The sequence below is a fragment of the Agelaius phoeniceus genome, chromosome Z (assembly GCF_051311805.1).
Source record: "Agelaius phoeniceus isolate bAgePho1 chromosome Z, bAgePho1.hap1, whole genome shotgun sequence".
Lineage (NCBI taxonomy): Eukaryota > Metazoa > Chordata > Aves > Passeriformes > Icteridae > Agelaius > Agelaius phoeniceus.
In genome coordinates, this window is record NC_135303.1 from 52,382,997 (window position 1) to 52,402,318 (window position 19,322).

Consider the following 19,322-nt stretch of genomic DNA (forward strand, 5'->3'; position numbering starts at 1 on the left):
CTTCAGGGCTTAAAACCTTTATTTCTGAAATTCTGTGAAATTTGGAGAAAAAGACATGTGGATAATTCTTTCTGGCTTTGCATATATGTTGACTATAATGTTGTCCTCACAAATGTATGTACAGCTTCCTCTTGAGGTGTTTTTAACCTCAAAGAAGTTTATTGACGTTCTGCTTATGATTTCTTGGATTTCTTGGGATGGCTTCTCTGGAAGTTGCACACATCTGCTTTTAAATAAAGATATTTCCATGTACCTTAATGGATTTGTTTTTTGTGGTTTAAAGTTAATCTATAATGTATGTCAAAGTTGACCCTTTGCCCTCAGTATTTTATTTAGTTCAGTATGTGTGGAGAAGGATGAATATTTATTTACAGTCTGCTTAAATACATTGTGTGGGAATAAGATGTGGGTTCATAGGAATTCATAGCATTTTAATCAGTGAGGTAGTGCATGTTTTGTACTTCTAGCTGAAAGCATTGTAAGTTTCCTTCATAAAGTCCTTAACTTGTTTGAGTGGATTGGTGATGCCTTTGTGTTTTGCTGTTTGCAGTGTTCTTAGCTTGCTGACAAGATACAGAATAATAGGTTATAGTATGCAAGACAGTATCTTCCCCAGTGTCACCTCCTCATTGAAATTTTGTTGTATTGACAGAACTAGTTGATCTGTCTTTGGTAAGATCAAAAGTCAAACTCACAATAACACTGCTGTGCTAAGAATTTAATGCTTTATTCTACCGAAAATGCCTATGTATGTGTCACTTGCTTTCCTCTTCCCAGACAAAAGACAATTCAAGCACCTTTTAGACACTTGATAGAATAACTTCACTGTTTAATTTTGGTGTGCCAGCTTTCTAAAAGACCTACTTTAATACAAATTATTTATTGAATAAAGGTAAATTCTTTAAGTTTCACATATAAACCATTACATTTTATGCCATTTTCATTTAGAGATTTTGGGGTGTGTTCTGTAAGTTGCATAGTATAGTCTGTACAAGAAGATTTCTAGGCATTTGTATTTGGAAAGTGAGGCTTATAGTTGGAATGTATTTTACAAACATAACATAGATTTTCAACAGTATATAAATTCTAATTAGTAAGTTTGTAAAAATATCCATATAAGGCAGGACGCATGGGGTCAGAGTAATCACTATAAAAGTTAGTTTCCTTTGGTGTGTTCTCTGAGTTAAAAGCCTTGTCATACATATGTGTACGTGGAAAATTCTGGTGAATAACAACAATATCCCTATCTTGCTGGACTGCCCTTGGCTTTCTCAAATAAACATTTTCTCTGGCATCATTGTGAAGTGGAAGTCAGGCACATGCTGCAGTAATTCTCTCAACTGACAGTGTATTACAGCCAAGCATTGAATAGCCGAATATTTGAAACCATGCAAAAGAGAGTTACTATGACAGGGTTTTCATATTTAGGGAAAGTAAGGTAAAAAAGGCAAACAAACTAACCTTCCTATTTTCTTCCAATATAGGAGGAGGAAAGTGAGAAAGTGATGGATCAAATTCCAGCAGAGATTTTTCTTTTGGATTGACCAACCTTAATACAAGTGTAGGTAGTATTTAAAACAGTGTGCATCTTCCTTACATCAGTTTCAAGAATTGATCTGGAAAGACCAAATCACAGCTGACCACTAAAGAACTGCTGTTTGTACTGGTATTTTTCAATCATAGCTTTTCATTGGAGGTCATCAGGAAGGTTCTCTTCTACCAGTTTGCTGTGTAAATTTTGAAGTGGTACTTCTGTGAATTAAATTGATTCAAGAAGTGTTTATTCACAAGTGGCAAGTACCTGCTAATATAGCTGTAGGAGGGAGTGGTTGATGGTACTGTCAATGTAGCCTTTCACTGTGGCACTTCTCTTTTGTCCTGCAATAGCAGCTCGTAATTTGAAAATGGCATTTCACAATCTTTAAAATGCATTTCATAAAATGCTGGGAGCAGTGAGGTGAGAACTGGGGAGCATAACTCCTAAAATCACAGCTTCTGTTGTTGTTCTGAGTGGATGAAAATGAATTAGTGGGACAAAGCATCGAGATACCAGGAAGCTTAATATGGGGAAAACAATGATTCATGCTCCAGTACAAACCGGATGGATGTGGGGACATAATTACAGTGTACCATCAAAACTGCAACAGTTCATATGCTTCTGCTCCCTGATAGCTTGGGTTTGCTCTTTTCCTTCTCCGGTAGGAAGTCTTAGAGTTCTGTGTCCAGTGTGGCATGAAGGAATGGACACACTGTGGAGTTGCTGGAGTCATTTGGGAGTGGATGTGGGGGAGTGGATAGGTCATACTGTCCACAGCTTTCAGCTGTGGCCCATAGAAAAATCACAGTTTTGTTGTGTCAGACCTTTTGTGGTTTGAAAACCATAGCTACTTTGTTGCTCTCAGCAGTTAAGCAAAGACTATTTTCAGCTACTTTGAAGTAGAAAACCTGGGGTGAGAGGGGTCTTTGGTTTTAGTAGCTAAGACAGAAGAACTCTCTGGTTCAACTTGGGTTCTCCTTCATGGCTAGCTTCAGAAACAAAACACTTTCTACTGACTTAAAAACAGATTTTGAAGAAATATGTGAACAGTTCTTTGCTATGTGGGTCAGAATTCATCAATAATTCTTTGAGCAGTCAAATCTTATAACAGGAGCAAAAGTGTTAAGTTGGTGACAGTTCCATCTCCTGTGACCCAGAGGATGCCAAGGCATATGTTCTTTTGGAGTGCAGTGAATGGCTTCTGACTAAAATTCTTCCCTCTGAAAAAGCTTCAGTTGCTATTGCTATTCTTTGGAGAGCTAAAATAGAAAAAGGGCTACCAAAAGGGCACTTTCCATTTCCTTGACATTTGTGAGGGAGAAACACATAAAAAAAGGAAATGTTAGTTTACAAAAGTTGATTAGGGCACTAAGATCAGCTATGTACTTGAAATTTCTTTACAGTAGTCCATATTGTTAATTTTAAATTAGCAGCTATATTTTTATCCATTCCTAAACAAGTTTTTTGTTAAATATTTAATCAATTTATGTAAATGTTTTCAAGGAAATGTATATTCTAACTGATGGAAGAAGTCTACAGTGTATTTTTTGTTTTAGAAGAGTTGGTTTTTTTTTTGGTTGAATCCATTTTTCTATGCCTATATTCTAGTCTGAATAAATCAAACCCTAGAAATGGCTTTAATCTTATATTGACAGAAGATTTTCTTTGCAGTAATGCTAGATATTTTCTTTAATATCTAGATATTAAAGAAATGCTAGATATTTTCTTTAATATCTTTAATATGTTTTTCAAGGGAATGCCCAGTGACTAGGATTTCAGTGTGTGGAAGTTTTGAGTCAGATTGCACAGCCAAAGAGGTTTTTGTACGTAAAGCATAGTTTCTTACATAGGCAGTGATTTGAAGAAAGTTGAAGAAACTAGATCCAGACTTTAACTGATATCAAGTAAATGATACTTCTTCATTTGCATCCTTGCTGATGTGACTTCTAAAGCAATTTACCATTTAGCTTCTTAAACACGACATTTCAAAAGCTCCTTTTAGCTCCAGAACTCTATATGCAAATGGATTTGTGAAAGTTGCTTGCAGTTTTATTTGATTTGGAGTTCTATCCAGATTTATGGGTGCAAATTTTGTTTGATTTTTGGGTTCCTGGCAAGATTTCTTTATGCATTGATTGTGAATTACTAAGTTAACAGTTGCAATTTTTCTGCAGTGCAGGCTTGACTGTAATAATTTCTGTTTTGTACTGTCTGGTCATCTGGCCTGTCCTACTGGCTCAGTTGGGGGCACATTCTAGAACGTTGTTTGGAAGTTTTTGGCAAAGTGCCTGGTACTGTAAATTAGGCTTAACATTAATTAGCAGGAAATATGCAAATGCAGCCAGGACTGATGCTCCATTGTTTTTATATTGACATATATAGAAGGAGAACAAAAGTCATGGTTAAATGAGAAGCTTTGCTATGGCAGAAGAAAAAGGAAAGATGTAGAGCTGCATTATGAGACATGGTACTTTAAAGCAACAACTGAATGTTCATCAGAAAATGTCAGATTGAGATACCGATTTTCATAGAACTAGCCTAGAGTTTTTTAGCATTACAACTAGTGCTGTCAACAAAAGTGTGTCTAAGACTAAGTTTGATGAAGAGGGTTAGGATGGCCTCTCATGAGTTAAGTCCAGAAAGTTAGAAGGTGAAATGAAACCTATGACTGCATAATTTAAAATTCTGAGCTACAGTCTTCACTTAATCTGGGTTCAGCGCATTTTCCTGAATGGATAGTATTCTCAGGGTAGAGAAACATAAACCTTTTTTTTTTTTTTTATTGTCTTTTTTTAGCCTTTTCAGGCATGCAGAGAGACTAGCTCAATAGGTTATTTTCTACCAAATGGAACAAATGCACACTAAGTTGCCTTGTGATTGTTTCACTTCTTTAGAGAATAAATGTGTCTGTGCAGGTTTTGCCTTTTTAATATATTGTTCATCTATAAGAAAGACAGACTTTTATATTTAGCTATTATTATTACTATTACTGTTAGTTTTCTTTTTTTTTTATGCACTCATGAGAGAAAATGTCAGCTTTTTCTGTAAGTGGGATTTTGAAAACACATTTGTGTCCATATCTATGCTTATTAAACAAACTTCATTTTTATATACTCCTGAAAAAATAGGTAAAAATTTTCAAGATGCAGCTTTTTTTTTGACAAAAAATGATGGTATGTAACTTATTCCAAAATAAATATAAGTAAATGAGTGGAATGTGAACTGAAAAATTGGTCCACCATAGCATTTTTATTTAGATATATAGTCTGTTGACGTAAAACCATGCAATGTATGTACTGCATAATCTACCAATAAGAGAATAACAAGAGTACAATATAAAAAACATGTATTTATCAGACTTTGAGACATAGTTGGGAAAATAAATAGATGAACTATAAGCATAAATGCTACTGTTCATAAACTATTTTAATAAAAGAAAGAGAAATGTCACTGGGAAGAATACACATACTGAAAATATTTTTATAATAATTTAATTTTTGTTTGTTTCATAATTTATTTTTGTTTGTTTGTTTTGAGCTTTTTGGTGTTGTTTTTGTCTTTCCTTGATAAATAGTTCATATTTTCCTTGAAATCTGTGGAAAAATTATATGACCAATTTAAAATTCTTGTTTAGAAGTAGACTTAAAATTTTTTATAAGTGAAGAAATATTTTACTTTTTAAAATGCATATACAATGCTGTTTATAGTTTGCTAAAGATGTATGAAATGTCACTTACAGGTGCTGACCTTAAGGAAAGGGCAAAAATGCACTCAAGTGAAGTTAGTTCTTTTGTTTCAAGAGCAAGAGCAACTATTAATGAATTGGGTAAGTAACCTCTCCCTTGAAAAATGTTATTGCAACTTTAACCTGAGAATGTTAGATCAGAAAAATGACATAAACCTGCATAGTTAATAGTAGAGTATCCCTAACTATGTAGTATCACATGACGATCTTGAATTGGAAAGAATCCATAAGGATTATAGAGTATATTGATGAATATGAATCATGGTGCATTTATTCCTTTAAAATGTTCCAAGTTGAATTAGACTTTTTGAAAGAATGCTAGAGAAGCTAAATCTCAGCTGAAATAGAGGTGATTTGCCCTGCTGTTTCCATAAGGGACAGATTGTTCAGTGACATCAAAGTACTTTAGAATTCAATTTTTACTGTTGCATTCTTGTGGTTTCTATAATTAGTACAGTCTAATATATGTTAAACATCAGCTACTAATACAAACTTAGTTACTAAGGTCTTTAAAATTTTTGTTTAATATGTTTTTGAGTAGTAAAACTGTTAATAATTTTGTATTTTAATCAACTTGTACCAATTCTTAAGGATAGTAATTTCTCTGTACATTTTAGTTTAGGAATTCACTGACAAATAATTATATTTCTACATCTCTACCGATCAGTTTAAATATAATTACTTTTCAAAGGGTTATTGGCAATATGATCTGTTGAAAAGAGAAGTGAAGTGTTCTATGTTTTAAGGAATTAATTTTCTACATTTAACTTCTAAAATTTATTTAGATGCATTTCCTTAAGAATGCTTTGTAACATTTTGATTTAGCAGAATGTTATGAATGGATAGTGGGGTTTTTTTAGGTAAATGACAACCTGCTGAAGAATGAGACTTTGATTAGGTAATTCATGCAGATACTTATGTCCTGAAATGACTGTCATGTCTTTGAAGTGAAGTAGACACTCAAGGCTGTTTAAATAAGTGAAATCTGTAAAATACCTAGATGACATGAGCAGATCATTAATTTCCTGCAGCTGATACTATATGTCATGCTAGTACTTGTCCTTTTATTGGGAATGCCAAGCAAGTGGCAACAAGTTCTTCCATTCATTCTCTTTTTAAGAATTTTGGGAAGCTTTCTTATCATTAAGTAGTAATTTTTCAGCCTTCCTTGGCTTGAAGTTACTGGAAATACTTTAGGCTGCTATTAGTGTTTAAATATGAGCTGGTTTCAAGCTTGTCCTATGATTGGTAAATAGGTTTTTTTTAATCAATTATTTTCAAATTTTTAAGTGAGAATATTTCTAAAGTCTGAAGAAATATTTGGATTTGGCATTCTTCACTGAATGACTGGAAAATGTTCAGTTATTTGATGCTTTGTTTTGCCTCAGGATTGAAAAAACCCTGAGAAAAATGTTTGATTGTTTTCATCTTCATTAAAGTTCATGTGAAAGTATTTAACTACTGAATATATAAGTAAATTTTCAGTCTTAAAGGCTTGCAGCGAATTACATGCCTCAGTCAGTTCCACTAGACCACTATCAGAGCCCCGTCCAGCCTGGCCTTGAATCTTTCAGGGATGGGGTATCCACAGCTTCTCTGGGCAACCTGTTCCAGTAGCTCACCACCCTCACAGAGAAGAATTTCTTCCTAAAACTTGCTCTATTCCAGTTTGAATCCATTCATCTTGTCCTGTTGCTACAGACTCTTGTAAAAAGTCCCTCTCCATCTTTCTTCTAGGCTCCCTTCAGGTACTGGAAGGCTGCATTTGTGTCACTCCAAAGCCTTCTCTTTTCCAGGCTGAAAAATCCCAATTCTCTCAGCCTTCATAGGAGAGGTGCTCCATCCCTCTGATCAACTCTGGGCTCATTCCAGAGTACACTCACACCAGCAGGTCAATGTCCATCCTATGATGAGGACCCCAGACCTGAATGCATTACCCCAGGTGGGGTCTTATTATGCCATTCTCTACATCAGGAAATGGTAGTCAGTATCAGAAAAATATATACAGGAGGTTAGATTGGTTGAGTGCATATGATGTCCTATGCCTTGATGAATAGAAGTGAATATTAATTTTACATCAAGTCATTACATAATATAGGGACATTGTATTTGCGTTTGGTCACTGCAATTAATCTCTAAGTTGAAAATAATAATGGTATTTTTCTTGTCCAGCAACAACTAGGATGCTGTGAGAGAGTTAAAGAGGGGAAACAATTTTCAAATTAGTATTTACCACTACAGAATGTTATGTAGCTAGGGAACAATATTTCCAATCTCCTATTTTGTTCTTTTTTCTATCCGAGTTTAATACTATAATCTCATTTAAAATGTATTCTACTTATTGCTTTTCAGAATTAGGTCATGTTTTGATAATTGCATTTGTATTCAGATGTGTGACCTAGTAAAAAGTTATGTCTGTTTAGCTATATTTTCAGAAAGAAGACCATTAAGTTACCTTTATAGACAAATTACAGTAAAGGTTAATTATGTCTTGAACAACTAGATAAACTTAACTTTTTAGAATTGACATCCTTTGGCTTTCTTTAGTTTCTGTCAATGTCATTACATTGAAAATCCTTACACTGGTTGTTCTGTAAAAAGCTGTAGTATCATTTTGGAATACAGCTGCAGAAGGGAGTTTTCTGAAAATTAAAAGCATACTGCACTTATTTATATGGGAATAATTTGTAACTTCTTACTAAATTTGGGTGAAGAAGTAAGGCTGTAATAAATGTGATTTTGTTTATAAATAAATGCTTAAAAAAGAGCTTAAAATTTTGAACGGAGCCCCATTAGTTGCGGCACTTGGAGCTTTAAGCTGGGGAGGGGGAAATGAAAACAGCCTCTATTTTTAGCAGTGGTTGCTATTGCTAAAATTATACCAGAATTGTGGAGGTTTGGGGTTTGGGTTTGTATGTGTGTGTCTGGGGTTTTTTCTACTTTTTTCTTTGTTGTTGTTTCTTTTAATAGTAAGAATTATAAGATTACTTGCCCATTACTATTCTGCCTTGAAGCACTTTGTTACTGATGTAAGGCTGTCTTTACCCTAAAGAAATTGGGAGAGAAAAGCCTTAATAGATCTCTTGTAACTATGCACAACAAGACAGGCCTGGGTAAATTAAATCAAATGACAGTGATTTCCAGAAGCATTGTTTTTGAGGCTTTGGGGAGGACAAAAACCCCATCATTGTGGGTCAGATCTTCAATATGTGTTTTATGGTATGCCTCTTGTTAAATCCTTGTTGTTCTTTATACTGGCTGTGGGGTCAGAACTGTGATAGTGTGTATATGTTATCTTTCGAGATTTCAGTCGCAAAACAGACTGAGGCTATGTATGGAGCTGAATGCAATAAACACACTCCTCAATAAAAACACCATATTAAATAAAAATAAAAACTGAAGCTGTAGAGAGAATTTTAATTCAGCAAATACATGCAATTACTCAAATTGACATCTAGCTCCAATCTCTTATTAAGTGAGAAATGTCATTGACTACAAAGCTTTTCCAAAGAATGTAGATTTAAGTTCCCAAATCCCAGAAACAGGGAATAAAAATTGGAAAATTACTTTCTTGGTTGCTTCTTAAAATTAACATGTGGTTTGGCTGGGGTTTTTTTTTCACATTTGGAAACAAAACACCTTACTCATGGCCTAATGGAACTTAGATCTGAACTAAGTTAAGAATGAATTTTTTAATAAAATACTAAGGTTACTGGCTTTCTGTTGATTTTGTTGCATTATAACAAATGTTACAGGTCTTTGTTGAAAACATTTGATTCGTTTTTATGCATAAGCTGTGATACAACTTTAATAAATGGTGATATTTAGTAACTTTATACATAATTCTATCAGATATGGTTAGTTTTAACATACTCTACTTTGAATGAGATATCTGGAATGAAAGCACCTTGTGGTCAATTGCTTGCATTTGTGTTTTTTATTATGTGCTTTTTATTTTATTCAGAGCAGATACAGTTCTATATTTACAGATTTTTTTTTAATCTTCTTTAGAATTTCTTCTGTCCTTCTGCCTTTCAGTCATTGCCAAGTTTTAATTTACCTAAAAGAAAGCATTTGTTCATCCTTTGGACAAGCATCCTCTTTTTCAAAAAGTTCCTAGTTTGACTATTGAAGATTGTGCAAACATGCATTTTATGATGCCACGTTACATGCTACATTTTGGGTTTGTTGCAGGCTGTAAAAATTTATTTCAGAGGTCCCAAGAATGGTATCAGAATTATAAAAAATTTTGCTTGATTGCTGGTCTGCTTTTACTCCACCTTCCCATTGTGAAGGCTTAAAAATAATCAAGAATTATCATTGATGAGGTTGATGCTGTGTCTTGTTTTACTGTTTGAATCTGTGAGGCTTCTGTGGAGGTTTAGTTAGCATTTTAAATCCTGGTTTAGGAGTGAACACTCAAAATTTACCAAATTCACCAAATCCACCAAATCTGTCTGTGTTTGCTGGAAGTAGATCTGGCCATCAAAAATGTAGTACTCTAGTTTGGAAATCCTGTGATAAGAACTGTGGATTTCTCTCTTAGGGAAGAGAGATACAGGCTATGAGTTGTGTTTACAGGGAAGCTGAATAAAATTTCAGGTAGCTATCAAATTTGAAAAAGGACAAATTACAGGTGGGTTGTGCTACCGTTCAGAGCCATGCTGAACAGCTGACCTCAGGCATCATGCTCTTTCTGTGTTGCTGACACTGTGAAATATAGATTTTAGCACAGTATTTCGCTTGCTGTGCTATGATGTTACCTGTTTGATTAAGTGTACAACATAACTAATACAGTCCTTGAGTGCCAGCTTTCTGAGTGTGTTGCTAGGCTCTTGCTTGTTTTCCAATGGTAGATTTATTTCTTCTCTTGATATTGAATTAATTTAAGATAGCCTTTGACTAAGTGTTGTCTGATCCTGGTGCTGCTGTACAGCCATGACAAAAATCAACATAACCTCAGCAGTAGTTTAGTTTTTCTTCTGCTAGTAATTCCTAGGGTTCTGAAGGACAAGCGAATATGGACTGGACATGGCTCTTTAAGTTTTCTTCCACAAAGGTAAATATACCAAAAGTAGGATGCTGCTCACTCAGATGATTTATTGAGATCAGCATAGACAGTTTGCACTGTGTTAAAACAGGCCCCAGTATCACTTGCTGTTCAGGGCTTCCATTCCCTCCCCCAGGAGCCACACTTTGCATGTTTGATGTGTTGGTAACACTATCTTTTCTTCACCCCGTTCAGGACATGTTTCAATCACTGAATGAGAAAGAAAAGTTTGTTATCCTGTCTTGGTCTGTGGCTCTGTTCCTTGAAGGAATTGATATTCAAAGGGTAACAACTGACATGGTACTGAAAGCATAATGTTGCTCTTCTATTGAAGAAATCCTGAGCTCACTGATAGGGCCAAGCACGAGGCTTTGACTTCAGAATTGTCAAGTATTGTAGTGAATGCACCTTTTGCCTGAGTAGGCTCTGACTTGATGATATTACTAAGCTAGCTTGTTAAAAAAAAACACAAACAAAAAAACGCTTACCGTGAAATGTTAGGAAGTGTTTCTTCTGCAGTGTTCTGTAAATGAACTGGCTTGAAACTATTACTTAGTAAATTATGCTAATTTAGAAATAAAATATTTTAGCACTACACTAGGGAATGTATTGTGTCAAACAAGAATAGTAGTAATAATAGAGTATGTGTTTTCTTCATACTGTAAATCAGACAAATAGGCAATAAAAAAAAATAAAACCGTATCTAATTTGATTCTCCTAACAGCCAGAGATTATATTAGAGACTATAGTTGTGTGTGTATATTATATAGACAATAGTTTGGAGTTTTATTTTGTGTGCTCTTTAAGAAAGAAAAAAAAACTTGCATAGAAGTAGAATGTATAAATATAACTGAATTCATTTATCTTCTCTGTATTTCATAAATCCACTGCTTGATTATATGCTATGCTGTTTTTGTGTGAGTAGTAAGTTCTTAAATGTATTTAGTAAGAGCAAAACTAAAAGAAATAATTTTCATTTTTCTTTTATCCAAAGTTTTTGCTTTTTTTTACAGAAAGTGAATTCTGTTATCTAGGTTTTACTTCATTATTGTCTTGTTGAGGGCAGAATGAGACTACAAGATGAAATGTTGGTAAATATGAAGAAACTGAAGAATCTGCTTATCAGACTGAGAGATCATTGAAATGCCCAAATTATTTTCTATAGTACAAAAAAATCATAGAAGAGTTGGATACAGAAAACAGCTCAGGGGTTTAATTTAACCCCCTCTTTCATTCCCATTAGTTTCCCAGTTTCTGTTTCTTTTATTAAGAATGTAGAACATACTGTCTCTCTTACCTGTCCATAATAAAGTACTAAATAGAAAATTTAAAAAGAAAGAATATAATATTCCTCTATTAAAGTTGAAACTTTTTTCAATTCAAAAAACCAGTGTTTCTATGTCATATATGAGAGTGAATGATTAATGGAGGAAACTAGGAAATTAATAGGATTGAGTGAGGTGCTTTAGCCTCTGTCAAAATAAATGGAAGAAAAACTTTATTAATATCTTTTGCTTAATAATCAGCTGTAATGTGCAGTAACCATTTTCATTAAAAAGCAAAATTTCTTTACAAATACTAAAAAATATGGGGTATTCTTGTGCAGCTCTTTACTGTTGTTGATTGTCTGCCTGAACTTTGAAGGTATTAAAGCAAAGACAGTAATGTTCAAGTCTATCAACAATTGTAGTTTATTAAGCTTCTTATCAAAAGCGCAGGAATTAGAAGGTACCTAAAAGCCTTTCACAGTTGTGACAAGCAAATGTATGGCACAGAATTCTGTATTCAGAGTTTAAAGTGTGGTCGTTTTTGCAGATGAATATATTTTTGAAACATACAGAGATATAAAAATAAATTGAATAATCACTTTATCATTGTTTTTGCACTTATGAGAGGTAAAGATTTGTAACATTTGATTACTTGCCCTGTGCAAGAATGGTTTGACCAATCTTCTTTACCCTGACAGTCTCTCTCAGCCACTTTCAAATGTTGCTGCATACACTGGTTGGATTTCTTAGTGTTACAGAATGGATGAAAGTACTTGTTGAAGTATTTTGTTTCTGTTAGCTTTTTTCCTCATAGAAGAATCTTTTTTTGACAGTAGTGCTTGCAACTGAAAATGAAAGGAAATTCTTGTAGTCACTGACTAGATTACAGATTTTGCAAAGCTAGGTAACTGCCTGAAACAAAACTCATTGCAAAGGTTATATGCCATCACAATATTGTTCTTCAGGAAAAGGTCCCCAAAATGAAATCAAGATACTGTGCTGTGTTGTAATTTTTTTTATGATTTCCTGTGACATAAATTATTTAGTATATTAAATGTAATTTTGTCATCCTCATGTTCCTAGTATAAAGAATATTCCAGTTATCAGAACTGCACCGCCTCTAATTGCCGGTCAAGGGACATAGCTTATGCCCTTTATGCCCCCCCTTCCCCTTTATTTTTTTTAGGTTAAAAGATCTTAGTTTTTATAATCAAGAGCCACATTACCAAGAGACATCATGAACCTGGGTAGTGAAGAGATGGAAGAGAAATTTATTCTGAGTTACAAAATAAGAATATTTAGGTATAAACTTAATTATTTAAAAAACAAAGTAAAAATCCATTCCCAGTTATTATGCAAGCTAGGATGTAGTTTCAAATAATCATTACTGCTAGTTCAAAATTCCTATTTATCTCTATGACCTTTTGAAAATTCTTTTATGACTTGTAACCAGACAACTTGAAGATTTTGGGTTCCTAAAGAGACTCTGTAAAGTAACAGATCTCAAACCTTTCAATGCTAGTGTAGGAATCAGCCCATAGACTTGCAGTATTATAGGAGTTTAAGCTATTTTTAGTTGAAATATACACTAAAGATAAATGGTTTGTAAATAAGTGCATTGCTTTGTAATAGCAAGACTAAAATTTGTAATTCTTTATTTGACATTCTCACTCTTAAGATATGACTCTTTTTCCCTCTTTCTTGCTTTCCTAATGGGTGACCTTCAATCATAGAATCTATCTACACATATGCACTTAGTGGTATTTAAACATTTTGGGATCATGTGACCATTCTTTTTATTAATTTGAAGTCTCCATTGTTACTACATTTAAATAAATGTACTAAGAAATGGGGAGGGAGCTTTCTTATGTGTAGATTAATATTTGTCCTTGGTGAGGTTCTGGAACAACTAAACGTGGAAACTAAACTACTGCTGGGCACACAAGGGACAAGAAAGTCATAAGGTGAAGTCATAAGGTGGAGTCACAGGAGGGAAATGTTGCTTAACCAGTCTGACAACCTACGATGAAACGAGAGTTTGTTAGATGAGAAACATTGTTTCTCATTGTTTGTTAGATTGAGAAACATGGATATTGTCTACCTGGACTTCAGTAAGGCCTTTGACAGTACCTCTTGTAAAATTTTTGTTGAGTAACTGGTGAGTATGGACTGGATGAAAAGGTGGTGAAACTGATTGAAAATTGGCTAAATGAATGGGTACAGACTACAGAATGCATCTGCAGCATGAAGTCTGCTTGGAAGCCCCTAGCCAGTCTGTATCCCAGGGGCAGCACCAGATTCAGTCCTGTTCAACATCTTGTATGGTCTGGATGATGGGATAGAATGTAGACTCAGCAAATTTGCTGATGATGTAAAATCGTAAGGAGTGGGTTGTGTTACCATTCAGAGGGAATTCAGCAAGCTGGAGAAACAGACTAACAGGAACCTCAATAATTTCTACAAAGGAAAATGCAGACAATCTCATGCACCAGGTACGTTATGGGGGTAATGATAGGAAAAGCAGCAGCACAAAAAACCCTGCAGGTCTGGGCAGGACAGCAAGTTGAATGTGAGGTAGCACTGTGCCATTGTGGTCAGGAAGGATGGTGGTATCCTGGGCTGTATTAGGATCAGTGTTACCAAGAGTGGAGGGAGGTGATCCTTTTGCTCTCATTAGCACAGGTGAGGCCACTGCTGAAGTACTATGGCCAGTTCTAGGCTCCTAAGTAAAAGGCAGAGCTACTGGAAAGTCCAGTGAAAGGCCCTGAAGGGGCCTTTTCTCTTCAGTGAGAAAAGGTTGAGCAAGCTAGGACCAGAGAAGAGATGGCTCATGAGGTGATCTCAGCAATATATGAGGGTATTGGAAGATGGAGCTGGGCTATCTCTGATGGTGTCTGTTGACACAGAGAGACAGTGAGACAATGAGACAGTGAGACAGTGAGCACAAACCAGAACAGAAAAGATTCTCCCTGAGATCAGGAAGTCCTTATTCACTGTGAAGGGACTGAACATTGATACAGGTTACCCAGGTGGTTCTGAAGTCTCCCTCTTTAGAGATCTTCCAAAATCACCTGGACATGAGCTTGAGCAACCTGTTCAAGGTGATGCTGGTTGAGCAGACAGGCTGGACAAGGTGAGCTGCAGAACTCTCTTCAGCCTTGGCTATTCTGTGATTTAAGGGTTTCCCACGTGCTGCAGACATACGTAGGCAGATGTTTGCCACACTTTCTTAGTTTGCTAGAGTTAAATAACAAATTTTGGAACTGTTAATATCCCTCAATTTATAGCATACTTTTCTCTAGTATTCCATGTAATACTGACAGTATGCAAGATACTTTTATACAATTCATCCTCTTGGCTTTATGATTTATGAAATCCATTATTCAAAAGGAAAAATTACTTGCTGGAAATGCCCCCTGAAGTTGTTTGTCCTAGTAAGCTGTTCACTAATCAACCTTATTTGTCAAATAATCAGAAATGCGCATGTGGAATAAATAGCTTGGACAATCTTTTTCTTTGTTCTGTGGCAATTCAGTTGTGTTGTTATTTAAAATGGAATTTTGTAGCTACTTCTGTCTTAGATGGATATTCACAGTTTTTGAGGAAAGTAGAGTATGCTCACTACTTTCAGTTTCATTCTGGGTAACAAGAATTCTTCTGCTCATAATTAAAGAAAAGTCAGGGTTTTGACTCTGTTTCGGTAGGTACTAGAGGTAGTGACAAGCTTCTGGTTTATATCTGAATAGCTGTTCTTTCTGAAGGTTGGTTGCCAGAGGTCACTGAATTAAGATGAGAAAGGCACAATAAGGACCTTTTTTTAACATTGTCCAGGTACAGGACAACACTGGAATAATAGCGAGGGAAGATAAGGTGACTGTCTTTCATTTCATTAATATTTTGTATCAAATGCATAAAAAGGCAAGCTTTAAACTAGGGCTTCATTTGAATGTTTGTAGATACCAAATTCTGACTGCTATAATTAGTTGAGTTGAAAATATTTGCCCTAATCTGTAAAAAGTACTTAAAAAATAGAAATTAATTATATCTAAGTTAACTAAGGTATAAGAAGTTAATTATATCTATATCTATATCTATATCTCATTATATCTAATTGTATCTAATTATAATAGAATTTTTGCGTTGTTAGGACTTGAGTGGACTTTCATGGAATTTTCTGATTCTGTTACTGCAAGTGGTACTGCAGTAACAGTGCAGACCTTCTACTTTAAGGGAAGCAGAATTCTATGTCAATTAGAGTTTATTTTTTAATGATGGCTCCTACGTCTTAGCTAAAGGAAGGGAGTACTGCGGGCATTCTTCAGGTTAATTGCAACAGCTGCCAGGCTACAATTGAGTGATTCTCATACACCTCATTGGCACGTGAATAGTCTGAATCTCAAAATCTTGTTTCTAGCTCAGGAATGGGATTTTTTTCCATTTATATGAATATGTAGTACAGTTGCTTACAGAAAATCTTACATATATATAAATTTGTTTAGCAAGCAAGGAGGACACTCCAAGGAGGTTGGTCTTTTTGAATTTGATATATTCTGAATTTGTAATTATTTTTCCTGCGTGTTAAATATTTTAAGTTAATCAGCTGGGACAGATTCATGCAGGTTGACTAGGAACACAAGTCACAAAGTCTGGAATTCTGAATAACCATATTATTCTTCCTCTGCCTGTTTCAGGAACTCACAGTAAGGGATCAGCATTAGCAGTAGGTCTTCCTTTGAGTAATGGGACACCAGCTAAAGAATGTGGTTTCTTGCCTATTATATGAAATCTACTGTATATAATGTTTCATAAAAACGAGGCTACTTTCATATGTGAATTGTTGCCATTTTGGTTTTACTGTATGTACTCATTCTTCATGCTTCCTTCATCCTTACTAACTTGGAATGTAGGTTTTCCTTGTTGATCAGACCATTTATTTTTTTTGTCAGTAATGAGAAACTGATGTTGTGTAGGAATAAAAAAAGGCTACATGACAGTTACTAAGAAAGTGTCACATGTAATCCTGTTTCCTCCCAGCTATTATCTTACATATCTGTAATTTTATAAGAACTTCCTTAATAAATTAGTGCAAAGACTAAACAGTCATTTATGATTCAGGTCAGTAGAATCCAGGCATTTTCTACTTTCTATTTGGGGAATGTCAGTATCTGCAGTAGTATGACTCAGCTGTGTGGGTGTTATGGCACACATCTGAGAAACTATTTAGTGGTCAAATCCTCCAGACCAGGTGCCTGTATTTATATGCTGGTCTGTTGTTTGTCATATCATGGTCTCTAAGCAGGAAGGAAATCCCTTGTTAGTCAGCAGCAGTAGACATCATGTGGAAAGTCACTTGAAGGTGAAATAACAATTACCTGCCTCAGAACAACTGTGATTGTTTGAAATTACTTCCAACACATTACATGTGTTTTTATATGCTTAATTGCAAAGTGCTCCCCCGTGACATTCTGTACTCATGGCAAAACCATGGGTGAGTTTACTTACTCTATTCTACACCTTTCAGTAATGAAGAGTCACAGGAAAGCTGGGAGTATCCCAAGACTACAAGATGCTGCCAGTCCACCTAATCTAAAACTACATATGATGTGTATGTTTATCAGGGATGTATTTCTGAAGTTGAGCTGAAAGTTCACAGTTACTGCAGAAAGGGAGCATGTTCATTTCTTTATATTGCTGTATGCCATATTTTCTATTTTGTTTGAGCTGTTTATGGATTTAGTTGAGGTATCTAATGTAACTAAGTTTATTTTCTCTTACTGAAGTTCTTCAGTTTACCTGATGGTCACTCTACCTGTGTCATGTCTTGAATGACCAGTAAACATCCTTTTTTACAGGCTTTGTCAGCTTCTGTGCTAAGAGATTATTCTTTAGACAACATATGCATGAAATTTATTTTAATTTGTTTGTTCACATTTGTCTTCTCTTCAGCTAGAAGTCTCTGCTCTTGTGATCTCAAATATAGGGATGTGTTTTTGTCTTATGTCTGGCTCTGGTGCTGACATGACATAAACTGAATTGGACCCTTCTATTTCTTTACTGTACTTAGAACTTTACTTTTCTGTAATATAATTAAGCATTGATGTTACATTAGGATGTGACTTTTGGCATTTGCTTGGGATGCATTTTATGTGCAGAATAGACTTGTATTTACAGAATAAGCAGCATGTTTTACATTAGAATAGAAGTGGGAAGTAATCCTTTTTGAATTCATTTTGTGAACTACCTTATTATTTAGTAGCTCACAGTCCACACTTTGATGTGCTACGGTAACTCAGTGAAATTCTCTAACTAAAGTTTAATGCTGCTCATTACTTAGTCTTTTTAATTACTTCTGACAACTTTAATCTTTATGTATACATGGTCTACTCTTGTCTCTGTGTTGTACTCTCTCATTTAGTTTAGCTAATCTGTTTCTTTTATATATATCTTAAACTCCTTTTTTATTTCACTGTGCAGTTCATGATGGCACCCTGATAAACCTGAATCACATCTAGAATTTAGGATGTATGAGTAGTAGTACAGCAATTGCCCAAAATTTATATCTTGTTATTTGAACTGTTACAAAAATCTGGAATGTTAAAGCATAAAACCACTAGGCCTCTTGGCAAAGCTTTAAATATTTTTTATCACTCATGGTAAATGAGCCTTATCATGTAGAATCATGTGGAGATTGACCTGTCTATATGTGTAATTTATTGTTCCTAAAGTTTGAGTGCATACAACTCAATTAAGCCTACAGGGCATTATTTGTCAAACATCATCTCTGCTTTTGTTATGGGCTCAACAGTTTTGGCAGCTGTACATTAAAATCATGCAGATAAATGTGATCACGTGTTTCTTATGCTACAAAATACTAATACTCCAGGAAACTTCACCCTTGTTAAAAAGTTCTTGTGGCCTGGAAACTCAGTTTACAATCCCAAGTGATTACTAACTTTTTTCTATGCTAGTTTTTCTGATGCTTCGCAAGAACCTGTTAAAAGGATTAATTTCTTAAATTAATTTAATAGATACACATAAGGCTGTTACAGGGGATTTGTCTTTTGCCTTTCATTCATTGTCAACTCTTATATCAGGTGATCCTTTCAAATTAATATCCTTGGGAAGTGATGATTCTAACATTGTCAAACTGCTTTTTATCCCCTTGAATGATGATTTTTTTATTATTTTGTGATAGGACCTGGCTGTAATTCTTGAAACCAAGCTGTTTTGTAATGCTCATTTTGTAACTTCCATTTCCATATGTAATAGTCTACTTGAATTGCACCATAGCTAATTCCAGAAGTTGCTTATCTTAGGAAAGTATTCTGCCTTGGAGTACTGCAAAAGCCATGCAAACAGTGCTCAAGATAGTATTTGCTAGTCTCTGATAAATGGAACATTCATATAGGCAATAACTGCTGGAAACTGCAGTTAACAATGACCCTGCCTTCATGTTCAGGCAAACTATTTTTTATTTACCCAAGGCAAAGGCATATTTCTTTGAGAGAAAGGCTAGCTGTGTCAGCTAGCAAAATTGCAAGACTGTTTGGCAAATTGGTTGTGTTGACAGGGTTATAAGTTTCTGTCAGGAGCCGTGGCCTGTTGGAAATGAGAGTTGCCTTTCCATATAACTAAGAAGAAGTAAATAGAGGAAGAGCAGATTTTTCTACTATTCCTCTGTCTCCTATGCCTTCTGTGGCAGATGGCAGGTATAATGGATAC

At 34.9% G+C, this 19,322-nt stretch overlaps 1 protein-coding gene across 3 annotated transcripts in view; it reads left to right on the forward strand.

Moving 5' to 3' along the window:
• Nucleotides 1-19,322, forward strand: part of AUH (AU RNA binding methylglutaconyl-CoA hydratase) — a 113,175-nt gene that overhangs the window by 38,693 nt on the left and 55,160 nt on the right. For 2 of the 3 annotated variants that reach the window (XM_077172230.1, XM_054652035.2), the window contains exon 4: nucleotides 5,277-5,363. The exons of the other annotated variant lie outside the window; for it this stretch is intronic. In XM_077172230.1, coding sequence (XP_077028345.1) covers nucleotides 5,277-5,363 — 87 coding nt within the window. The remainder of the gene's footprint in view (nucleotides 1-5,276; nucleotides 5,364-19,322) is intronic. 3 annotated transcript variants of the gene reach the window in all.